General features: G+C 40.3%; 1 protein-coding gene across 3 annotated transcripts in view; it reads right to left on the bottom strand.

Moving 5' to 3' along the window:
* Nucleotides 1-13,057, bottom strand: part of cstpp1 (centriolar satellite-associated tubulin polyglutamylase complex regulator 1) — a 139,921-nt gene that overhangs the window by 30,552 nt on the left and 96,312 nt on the right. For all 3 annotated transcript variants that reach the window (XM_003214597.3, XM_062967957.1, XM_008104934.3), the window contains one exon: nucleotides 668-752. In XM_003214597.3, coding sequence (XP_003214645.1) covers nucleotides 668-752 — 85 coding nt within the window. The remainder of the gene's footprint in view (nucleotides 1-667; nucleotides 753-13,057) is intronic.

Here is a 13,057-nt window from a genome sequence, read left to right as displayed (position 1 = left end):
TCCCTTGCTTTGTGATGGTGGATAAATATGAAATGGCAACTTGCTTGCAGGATATAGTAGAAATAAGGAGTGCATCTCTCTGAAATTGCTTAAATCTCCAGAAGTAGTATAAAATCTTTTTCAGAAATATATTTATTATTACAGTTCGCTCCACCTCTACAATATCTGAAAGTATTAATGGTGGTTAAATTTAAATGGTGGTTAACAGCTATGTCAATAGTGAATCATAATAATAATGTTTACATTTGCCTTAAATAAAACCAATTGGCAGGGATGAAACTGATATATTCTTACACAAGGTATGATGGATGATTGGTATATATATTTGGTGTTGCATTGTGTTAAATTTTTATATATTGTATTTTACTATGTTATTTAATTATTTTAACTTTTTTCTTATTTTATTGTATTATGATGTACTGGTAGTGATCCTACCAGTTGTGTAAGCCGCCCTGAGTCCCCTCGGGGAGAAGGGCGGGGTAGAAATATTGGAAATAAATAAATAAATAAATAAATAAATTACATCTTTGCCTATTGCTCCATTCAAACGGACACACAGGATGCACAGCTGCTAGTGAATTCAGATTCTTTTTATTAGACAAGTATAAAAAGAGAATTTTTCTCTGTATAACCAAAGTCAGAGAAAAGGGAAATCACAAAAACTCACCTTGCTGCTTTCTGAGTAAGGTCCAAGGGAAAGTCAGGGCAAAGCAACTGCAGCAGGCAATGATACTCCTTTGCTGTCAGAAGATCTGCAAGAGAAAGAGAAAAACAAATAGAAGAATTTTTCTTTGAAATGGATGCTTCCCTGCATCACTCAACTGGGCAATGGGGTTCCTTGTTTCATGTTTGTCACATAGAGAAAAAGCATAGTGTTGTGGTCTGAGTGTTGGATTAGGACTCCAGGTATGAATCTTCCCTAAACTATGAAAAACCACTAGATGTTTTGCATGTCACACACTCTTCCTTGTAAAAAAAAACCCTGGGAGAAAGTCATAAACTGAAGTTGACTTGCCATATAACAACAATAAAGTGATACCCAATTATTTCTAGGCTACTTCATACCAAAAACACTTTAATTACATTTTGTTTCATTTGAGTTTAATCTAGAGTTGGGTAAGGCATTTAACTAAGCAAAATTCTATACATTTCAATGGTTCAGCAAAATTGACACCAAAACTATGATGAGTTGACAGTGATCTAAGTATGAGAGATTATTTCTTGAGCTGGCCATTTTAAAAAGCCTTTAACCACTACAATTAATGGCCAGCTGCATTTGTGCAACAGAATGCACATGAAAATAGAGCTTTTGACATATTAATTGTCTACATGAGCATTCCTTGTGGGCAGGATGGAATGAACATGATACAGCATTATGATTCCAATCTTTAAAAATCAGTATATTTCACTGTGGTTTTATTTCTACTTGTTTTTTTTTTAAAAAAAAAATGTTAGTAGCCTTGAATCCAATCATGCAGCTAATTCTTCCATGCAAAATAAAAACAAAGCTCATAAGGTGAAATATAAACAGGTCGTAGAATATGGCGTAGATTGTGCTCATTTATCAGAACAAAATTGAAGTTGGGATGTCCCCTTGGAGAGATTTTATGTTAGGAGTTAAAGTTAGCATAGTGCTAATAACCTGAACTAGGAAGTTGTTGTTCTCAGCTGAAATACAATGTGGGTGGACAAGTATTATATACCTCCCATCATCTGTAATACAGGCAGAATAAAACTGAATACCTTCACGTATTTTCTGAAAAGTTTAATCAGATAATATATGGAAAGTCCATGATAAAAATGCTATGTTTGTGGAGATGACTACTACAATAAGTCACAACCAGAAACTGTCAGATAATGTGCCCTATCACTTTATGCAGTTCTAAATCTAATTAATAGCTCCAACTAGACTAAATTTCTATTCAGTAGGTGTACTCTTGCTGGGACTACCAATTTATGTAAGTTCCAGCAATTCAACAGGTCTACAAATGCTGAAACTACCAGCTTATGTAGTTTCCATTGATTCAACAAGTCTACACCACTGAGATTAACAACTGGAGCATTTCAGAAGCACTTGTTTATACAGAGCTCAGAAAGACTAGCAGCAATTCAGAAGAAGAAATCCCCCACCCACTCAATCTATATTCCATACTATATAAATGCCCCTTATTTAATTGCACATCAACTCCCGCTATCACACTACCAAAAGAAAATCTACAAAAATGCATGTGTGCAGTTCACTGATGTGGGTTGTAGAATTATAGCAATGACTCCTTGTAAACAGGAAAAGAATAAAGGGAAATTGGGATTCAAGATGGACAGAAATGGGAGCGGCAATACACTTCTTCCTTCATTAGGTATTTCACCATTTCTAATTGCCTCCCAACTGTTTTTTCTTCTTCTTAAGGCATTTGCAAGGGACAAGGCACATTGAAAACCCTCTAAGGAGGTAAAAGCTGCTTGAGAAAGTCAAGATGAAAGTTGAAAAGTGGACGGTCCCAGCTACTTTTTGGACTACAGCTTCTAGGAGTCCAAAAATAATGTTTTAAGCTTCCAACTTATGCACACATGAACACAACAGCTCTCCAATTGTCCCTCTGGACACAGCTTTTCCTGATTAAAAAGAGGCCATGATGGCCATGTCACACACATCTGTATGCAACATCTAGTTTGGCCCTGAAAAGTCCTGAAAGCTGCTGAAATATATTAAAAATCATTGGCATGGTAACATCTACTACCACGTGCTTGGAAAAACATCCAGGCAACATCTGGCAGCCTTTGAAAAGGCAAACAAGTTTGAGGGACATATATGAAGAAGTGTGGAACTTAAAGCCACAGGCATTATTTCTTTGGCATCCAGCAAGGCAGCTGGATGGCCCCTTTTGGATGTGCAAATCTGGTCACTATATTAAAGGAAGGCAGAGGGATACGATCCAAAACACACAAAGCAGCCAACCCCATGATTCATCTCTCAGAGATCTGCTTTGTGAGAGACTGGCAAAGAACTGCCTCTGTGGGTTTTTGAGGGGGAGGGGTAAGAGAGGTGAAGCTCAGGGACATTTATGAGATCTAAAGAGAATGGAAACACACTGATGTCAAAACGCTGTTCTTGATTGCATGTTCCCTGTCCAAAAGCCTGTGGACTGAAGTTAAGAAGAGGGCTGGCTGAACAGCAGTAATTTTGCTGTATTTCTATATACAGAAGAATGCAAAGCTTGGAAGAAGAACTAGTAGAACTAGGGCCAGGAAGCAGGCACGGAGTGACTCCAAAGGGCACACAACAAGAAGATATGGATGAAACTTTTCTGCTAGCCCTTAATTTCTCTAAACATATTGTTCTAATAATTAATATGATTGGATCCAAAGGAGACATATGCATGCATGTAAAGTATTACCAATGCACAACATGGAGATAACCCATTTCTCAGTCTGTCTGAAGTTCATCATGCCTTATATAAAACTGCTTAGTCTAGAGCTGGGGTGGGCAAATGTATGGGGACTAAGCAGAGGTTGAATGGCCAACATTAACTGTGGCTTTTCTATACTGACAAAGGTTGGTCTAGAAGATGCTTGGTGTTCCTTTTCATTCTATAGTTCAGTGGTTCTCAACCTGTGGGTTCCCAGATTTTTTGGCCTACAACTGCCAGAAATCCCAGCCAGTTTACCAGCTATTAGGATTTCTGGGAGTTGAAGGCCAAAAAATCTGGGGACCCACAGGTTGAGAACCACTGCTATAGTTCTAGCTCCATTCTACCAGACTGCAGTGGACTCCACATTCTATCACAGTTCTTATTTGGCAATTTTCCAAGCCGACTTATGTTATACTTTTGTACGTACAAAAATGCTAAAGGAATGATCAGCAGAAAGAATACAAGATTTTTTCAAGGTTATTAACAGAAGTGTTTCCACTTGTCCTGACTTCTTTTGTGGCAAGTTATGAAAGATGACTGAGTTCTCTGCAGACAGAAGACGAAGCTATTCCTTCTCTAGCAGCTACTCATGCTCCCCATGGGCAATGAATCTCCGTGGACTCCAGTTTCACTCCAATCCCTGCACACTGAATCTTAATAAATATTAATTTCCTGGGTTCTAATGACTGCACAAAGCAGCCATGACTAAGGAATCTGAAAACCCGACACCATCTCCAGAGAGGCCGGGGGGGGGGGGGGGGGGAATGCTCACCCCAGCAAAGTTTATAGAAGCAGGTGTGGTTGTGAAGCAGTATCCTCCAAGCCGCAGCAGCTGTGTGTGTCTATGTATTATCCCATGCTGAACACTAATTCCTGGAGACTGAGTCTCAGTAAAATGATATCAAAGGATTTTCCTTTAGCTGCAGTATTGCTTCCAGTTTTTTGTATCAATCCTCAGAGATATATAAGCTTTTCTATTATCTGGGAAATGTTCAGTAGATCTACCGCTGAGGAATACAAGACAATGAAATGATGAATGCTCCTTTGTTGCACAAACTTGCTGGCAAGCTCCAATCCAGTTCTTTTTTGGTGTAAAGCAGGGGTGTTCAATCTTTTACCTTTCCTGGGCCACACTGGAAGAAGAATTGTCTTGTGCTGCGCACTACCATAAAACTGAAGCCTCCCATGTGTTCAAATAACAAGAAAGAATGTATGGTGCATAGAAGTACTATGCCTAGTGCAGAACACACACTTGAATCCTTTTTCACTATTCATTTTACACAATTTTACAACAGAATCCTCTTGCTCTTTATTAGTAAATTTCAACAGTTTATTTTTTTTCTGACCAAACTGTTTGTAATTATAATGCAAATTACAGATAACACTCCAATAATTGTGGGTATAACATACTCTTATTATTTCATTCTGTTCCTTTGTCATCTGCAAAGTCTGCACTCAAAAATCAAACTATTTACACCAAAAAATAGCAAAAATAATAATATTTTCAGCAAGTTTACGATAGGTAAAGGTTTCACCTGACATTAAGTCCAGTTGTGACCGACTCTGGGGGTTGGTGCTCATCTCCATTTCTAAGCATTGTCCAAAGACACCTCCAAGGTCATGTGGCCGGCATGACTGCATGGAACGCCGTTACCTTCCCGCCGGAGCGGTACCTATTGATCTACTCAAATTTGTTTGTTTTCAAACTGCTAGGTTGGCAGGAGCTGGGGCTAACAGTGGGCGCTCATTCCGCTCCCGGGATTTGAACCTGGCACTTTTCGGTCCACAAGTTCAGCAGCTCAGCGCTTTAACACACTGTGCCACCAGGGGCCCAGTTTGCGATATGTTGGGCTAAATTAACAACCATCCTGGGCCACATGTGGGCCATGGGCAGCGAATTAGACACGCCTGGAGTAAAGTAATTTCAAAATACTCGATGAAACTATGGAAACATAGACCAATGAGTGTATTTGCATGGTGGGGTAGTGAAAATGGATCTTTTCCCTTCCATTTGCACAAATGTTGTCATATTTCCCTTTAACGGAGGGGAAGAATTGTGTGAACTTAGCATCTACCCAATGAGATGTGATATCATGGAAAGGAAGAAAAAAAATACTCTCCATCACAGCTCAGGATAAAAGCCTGATGACAAAGAATTATGTATTTTACCATAGTACAAGCTGATAGGAGAAAAAACATGGTAACTGAACTGCCTAAAGCCATATTATCTCATAAAAGTCTGAAATGAGCCACTGTTTCATGTTTTCGGATTGCTATCATTATAGATGAGGGCTAAGAAGCTGCTTTAGAAGAATCTTGAGAATCTTGAGACAGATTTATCTGAAAACATAAAACATTTCTATAGTCTTGGTGGTATGACTTGGGGAATAATAGGCCTCTTTGATTCATCCACAGAAATTCCATAAGCAATTTTGTTTAGAGTCTTCTGTAGCCCTGAGGAGAGAATATCTGATTTGAAGTTGAGTCGGCCATACATCCCTGGCCACCTATAAAAAGAGGTTTTAATATCAGGGACAAGAATAATATCTTCATTTGCATCTTAATTATCTTGCCAGCACACATAGATCCATCTCATTTTGTTTATTCATTTAATTTAAAAAATTATATCCCACTCTGTATTACTATAGTTTGTGAACTCAAACTGTGTATGAACACACAGAGATCAAAGATACCACATGCTGCTTAACACTGGGACACACTATAGAAACCATAGCTAACTGTAATAGTTGCTCACCGTCTTTTATTTTACAACAAATTAAAATACTCATCAAACTTTTTATCATGTGATCATTCTAGAATAAAGTCATCACTCATTGTTCAATTATCTTGTGGGCACAGCTTATCTTCATGACACAATTTATGACTGCAAATAAAGCTAGCTCTACAACTGCAGGTGAATTCCACAGAGATTTTAATCTTTCATAGGAATTTGGATCGTTATAAGACATCATTAAGACGTATTATGAAAAAAGCCTTGAAAGATATCCAGACGTTTTCTTGTGATTTTTCAGATAATGTCAAATCTATTGTGTATCCTTGAATAAGGGGGAAAGGCTTATAGAAATTTCAACTGATAAAGGCAATTGTGCAAGGATGAACAAAAATAAATTTTCATTGTTATCAATATACAGATCTCATGATTGAATTGCTTCAAAGCTTAGGCAGAAATTTGTTGGCCTTGAATTTTTAACATTGCCATTATCAGTTACACTGCGTTTTCAAATTCTGTCCCTTTAGACTTTCACTCCCCAAATCACTGAGCACTAGCTATGCTAGATGGGGCTTCTGAGAGTTGAACATTCAAGACAGTGAAGGGCCAAAGACTGGGAATCTCTGTTTGAGAGGAAATACATTTTCTCCTATCTAGAAAGCCTTATGACACAACCATACTAGATTTGTCTGACCAAGATTCATGACTCTTTAGTTTATAATGCTAGTGTTCTGGCTATTTTGGGGACATCAAAGCTAATGGAGACAATGATGTAAGATTGCCATTGTTGTATACCCATATATACAGCGATGACAGTGAGCCAGTGTGGCTTCGAATCCCTGCTCAGTTATGGAAACCCACTGAGTAACCTTGTGCAATTCACACTCGCTTAGCCTCAGAGAAAGGCTAAGGCAAACTCCATCAGAACCAAACATGTTACAAGATTTTTGCAGCAATTTTGGCAAAGAGGATGAAGAAAGTCTTACAGGCTTAAAACAGGATTTCTGCCACAGAAACATCTAAGTGATAATTAGAGTTATGCAATTCAGGTAAACCGATATCCGTTTTGGTGTCCCGAATTTCAGTGGGGGCCTCGATCTGTTTTTCAGAAGCCTCCCAAATTCAGTAGCACCAAAATCCATTTTTGATTCAGGAAGCCAAAAGATTTGTTTTCAATACAGCCCATTGGTGGCAATAGGGAGGACTTCCCAGGTTTCCCTTCATAAGAAGACTGCTATAATAAATACTGTGGGTTTTGAATTCTGGCATACAGCTTCATTTATGGATATTATGAGGTATATGTCTGAAAGTTTAAATAGCTGGGTCAGTGATAGACAACCCTTCTGACTAGTTTTCTATGAAGAATTGGAATGGTAACAAATAACATTTTAAAAGTTATCAGAAGCTTTATTCCTACCTGTCTTGTGGCAATCACCAAATATGACTGAAATACATCTATAGCATGGGTATACAATCTTTACAGTCCAAAGGAGCATCTCTGGTTTCATCTGGGAGCATTATGTGTGCATACATACACAACTAGTTTCCCGATCTCCCATCTGCCAGAGTTTGCCACTAAGAGCACTGTTTCTTTGCTACCAACAGTGGGTAAACAAACATCTTGGAATCTAGGTTGCTGTGGGTTGAGTTGAAACCAGCAAACTCCTAAATTGCTATTTTCCTGTCACTAACAGTGACTAGAAAATAGCAATCTCAGACATCAGGGCTCACAAACACTATTTCCCCCACTAACAACAGGCAAAACATGGATGGTTTCTTGCTGGCATTGGAGACCACACAGGGAGTGACCAAGAAACACATGCAAACCCAAGACAACAAGCTGAGAACCCTTGAGTGAGAATGATTTGGATTTCAGGTCTCGACTGTGATTACCCCATCTGAATCAATATTCTGGGGCTTATATCCAGTTCCCTTTAACAATTCTGTCATTTCTTCACAATAACCAGCTGCTCTGAACTCTTTTGTCAGAGAAGACCAAACTTACGAGGAGGAGAAACCATCCTTATTATTGTAAATTTCTGATTGCCAATTCTGGTCACATACAACAAAACGCGATATTGGTACTACATTAGTCCAAATCATTCTCTAGGAGAGCAGAGATCCTATCTAGCATGGGCACTTTAAGTACTGGATGAGGGATTCTGTTTTCCATTGACTCCCTTCCATTTACTGAAATAAATTCAATATAGCAGAAAATTGAAAACATGACGCCAAGATCGAGAAACCCACTTGACCCATTTATTAGCAGGATGGAGTAGCTTCTTCAGAGGGCAACTTAAAACCCCCAAATGTTTAAACAATTTATATTTCCACATGTTTGAGTCTTTCTTCTGAGATAAATTCATATTACTCAGAATGTGAGGTGTAGTGGCCTCACTGAAAATACTTCAAAAGGATGAGAGTCAGTTCACCCACATTCTTCTCCAATCCAGTCTGGAGAAATTATAGCACCCTGCTTTGAGGAACAGTCTGAAATCATTTTTGGTCAAGTACTTGGTCTTTCTGATTGCTCCTGGTTACAATTAGAACTCTGGACAATCAAACTCTGCCTTGATGTTGCATGGATCTTCCAAGTATAATGTAGCCTTTGTTTGACAATGGGCAAACTCAAAGACACAAAGTTAGCTTCTTTCCCCATGTTCTCACCACTGTTCCGGCGGTACTCTTCACAGATCAGCACAGAGGATCTGGCAGCGATGAAGCGAAAGAAGAGGGGACTAGAGTACGTGTGGCGTTCAGAGCCGAGTGAGCCAAACCGAACATGGCTATGTTCCTATCTTAGGGCATATGCCGCGGCAATAGATGCTGCAAAGAACGTTTTCCTTGCAGCTAATATTGCGTCCGCAAAGAACCGTCTGGCGGAACTGTTCCTAGTTGTCAGAGGTTTGTTATATCCCATCTCTCCAGACAACTCGGCAGCCCGCTGTGAAGCATTTGCTTGGTTCTTTGAGGACAAAGTCGCTTTGATCCGCTCTGACTTTGATGCCATATTAACGGCAGTCTCTGAGGATGTAGCAAGAACATCTGTTTGTCCAGTTTGATGGATTCATTTCAATTGGTTGAACTCGAGGATGTGGACAAGATCCTTGGAGAAGCGAGACCAACCATATGCATCCTAGACCCCTGACCATCCTGGCTGGTGAGAGAAGCCAGAGGGGGTTTGGCCGAGTGGGTGAAAGTGGTGGTCAATGTCTCCCTTCAGGAAGGCATTTTTCCAGCGAGCCTAAAGACGGCTGTGATCAAACCGCTGTTGAAAAAGCCATCACTGGACCCCACTCAATTCGGAAACTTTCGGCCTATCTCTAATCTCCCCTACTTGGGCAAGGTTATGGAACATGTGGTTGCCTCACAACTCCAGAGGTTATTGGATGATACTGATTTTCTAGATCTGGCACAGTCTGGTTTTAGGCCGGGACATGGTACTGAGACAGCCTTGGTTGCCGTAGTGCATGATCTACACCGAGAACTCGACAGGGGGAATTTGTCCCTGCTGGTTCTGCTGGACCTCACAGCGGCCTTCAATACCGTTGACCACGGTATCTTTCTGGTACGCCTCGCAGGGTTTGGGTTGAGAGGTACTGTTTTACAGTGGCTCCACTCATTCATGGAGGGTCGGTCCTGGATGGTGTCACTGGGGGACACCTGCTCGGTCTCACAACCTTTGTTTTGTGGGGTCCCGCAGGGGTCTGTACTGTCCCCCTTGTTGTTAATATCTACATGAAGCCGCTGGGAGAAATCGTCAGGAGTTTCGGGGTGCGGTGTCATCTCTATGCAGATGATGTCCAGCTCTGTCATGCCTTCCCACCTGTCACTAAGGAGGCTGTCCAGGTCCTGAACCGGTGCTTGGCCGCTGTGTCAGACTGGATGAGGGCCAACAAATTGAAAATGAATCCAGACAAGACAGAGGTCCTCCTGGTCAGTCGCAAGGCCGAACAGGATATAGGGTTACTGCCTGTGCTGGACGGGGTCACACTCCCCATGAAGGCGCAGGTTCACAGTCTGGGGGTGATCCTAGACTCATCGTTGAGCCTGGAACCCCAGGTCTCAGCGGTGGCTAGGGGAGCCTTCACACAATTAAAACTTATGCGCCAGCTGTGACCGTACCTTGGGAAGCTGGACTTGGCCACGGTGGTCCACGTTCTTGTTACATCATGATTAGATTACTGCAACACACTCTACGTGGGGCTGCCTTGGAAGACTGTTCGAAAGCTTCAACTAGTCCAAGGGGAGGCAGCCAGGCTGTTAACTGGAGCAACGTACAGGGAGCATACTACCCCACTGGCTGCCGATTAGCTACCGAGCACAATTCAAAGTGCTGGCTTTAGCCTATAAAGCACTAAACATTTCCGGCCCAGCTTACCTGTCCGAACGTGTCTCCCGCTATGACCCATTACGGAATCTAAGATCTTCCGAGGAGGCCCTGCTCTCGGTCCCACCAGCCTCACAGGTGCGGCTGGCGGGGGCGAGGGACAGGGCCTTTTCCGTGGTGGCCCCCCGCCTATGGAACGCCCTCCCAAACAAAATTAGACAGGCTCCCTCCCTCCTGTCTTTCTGAAAGAGAATAAAAACGTGGTTATGGGACCAGGCATTTGAGCATGAGTAGCAGCAGAAATGAGATATGAATATATGACCCACTGGCAGACCCCACCTGGACATGAAAAGCACCTTAAATGTATATTTAAATGTATAATTATGTATGGTTTTAATGTATGCTCTTAATGTTATTGTAATTTTTAATCTTAATGGACTTTTAAATTTGATGTAAACTGTCTCTTTGATGTATATGTATATGATGTTTATATTGTAAGCCGCCCTGAGTCCCCTGATGGGTGAGAGGGACGGGGTAGAAGTGATGTAATAAATAAATAAATAAATAAATAAAGACCCCTGCCACAATAGGAATGTGGGGCAGGATTCACAAACAAGAAAGATCATCTTCTAAGTTAATTACTCATTGCACAAGAAGGGTTCACCACTGTCCTTAAGAGATCTGTGCCATTTGCTGTGATTACTGGTTTCCAGTTAACTGTAATGAAGTCATAAAGGTCATGTAGGAAAATGGCTGTTCCTTGTTGACCTATCCAGTCTGCCAAGGGCTGCCCAGAATAAACAGAGGCAATTTGGGTACATGACCACACTGCTCCTTCCTGTCCCTAGGGCCCTAGGCCACTGGCCAGGCCACAGTCAAATCAACAATCCTCAATGCTATTCTACAAGGAAAACAGTGGCAGGATGAAGAAAGACACTGGTCACAACAAATAAAAACTGGAATGCACAAGTGCTACAAATTATCATTTTTTACAAAAGGTCACACTTGTGACACACAACAGACAATTCAAAACAGATCATTCTATTTGGACTTCCAAGCTTCTGATACCACCCAAAAAGTCCAAGAGAGACATGGGGTCACTATTGAAGCGTGAGTGCTTTTTTGGGTTCTTTGATAAGTAAATGTGGTTCTCTTGTACAGTAACTGCCCCGAACTGCTCTAATATCAACATTTCATCTTCTAATGCAGCACACATTGTCCAAATTAATCACCAAACCACTGCTTGAATTACAAGAGGTCGGTGGAAAGTCAGTAGGCCTATTTTACAGACTTGTGTGTAGAGCTCTAAGTTATACTTTTTGTCTGCAACAGCTTTCATGTTTGTGAGATACATATTTTGTCCTTAGAAGTGACATCTGAATTATACAAATGATGTTAAGAACTAACCATAGTTTGCCTCTCAAATTACAACTATGCTTTGACATTACTTTCCAAATCTGCCTTGAAAGTAAAGAATACTAAGCAGACATTATTCATACATTGAGCAAAAAAAATGTTTCCCATTAAGTAAACTATACCGAAGAGCATTGGACTGTAAGAACACAATAGAAATAGGAGAATTGCATAGAGCATATTCATTGGTCAAACCATGGTTTGGCTCTAACATTTGAATAGAGCTATAAAGTAACAAAAATGTGGAAATCAAGCCACAGGGGGAAAATGTCTCAAGCTCCTCCAGAACAAAGGAGATGAAAAGATTGCTTTAATTTAAACACAATGTTAAGAGATCAGATTTAGGTCTACAATTCACTATTTATATACTTTGTTATTTAGTAATATTATGAGCTATCAGTATATAGATCTTTTTCTCCTTAGATGGGGTTTATTTAAATGAAAGATCTGAATGAAATATATGGACTGTTTATGTGACTAATTTGCTTTCTGAATGTCAAGGCCAGCTCTAAAATAAATACAGACCAGGGGCAGAGAGTACACTTGTGGAACTTTTAAGAACTCATTTTCCAAGCACACAAAAACTGAAACAGCAGTTGCCTTAATTGTTCCCACCGCTGAGATTGAACTTTAAACGAGGACAAACTGAAATGATATTGTATAAAAACACACCCCAGAAAATGCTGTAGGTGATGTCAAAATGACAACAGCAATCAAGTGAAGTGCTACAAAATCAGTTAGTTATTTCTGAAGTAATAAGGATGGAAAGATCTAACTGCACAGGTACAGTTACCCATTCAAAACAACTTTGATTTTTACACTTGTCTAAATAGATAATATTGAGAAAAGTACCAATCCTGAAATACATTGCAAACTGTTTACGCTAGATTCCAGAACAGCTGGCAATGTTTAATCCAACAAATAATTTTGCTATTATTTTAGATGTGCCAAAATATGGTGGATCCATTCAAGGCATCACCACTCCTGCAACTTGAGTATCCTTCTCTTTTCTTCTTTCTTTTTTTGTGGACTTGGCAATCCAAGCTACGCAATCGTGTACAAAGTGTTCCACTTGACAGAAGAGTAATCATTATGGATAGGACAAGATTTTTGAGGAAGGAAATATCTGTCACTCTGGGAGAGGTGATTACCACAGTGGGATTTTGATCAATC

The sequence above is a fragment of the Anolis carolinensis genome, chromosome 1 (assembly GCF_035594765.1).
Source record: "Anolis carolinensis isolate JA03-04 chromosome 1, rAnoCar3.1.pri, whole genome shotgun sequence".
NCBI classification, from domain to species: domain Eukaryota; kingdom Metazoa; phylum Chordata; class Lepidosauria; order Squamata; family Dactyloidae; genus Anolis; species Anolis carolinensis.
The sequence above is the reverse complement of the archived record's forward strand: the minus strand, read 5'-3'. Positions and strand labels throughout refer to the sequence as shown.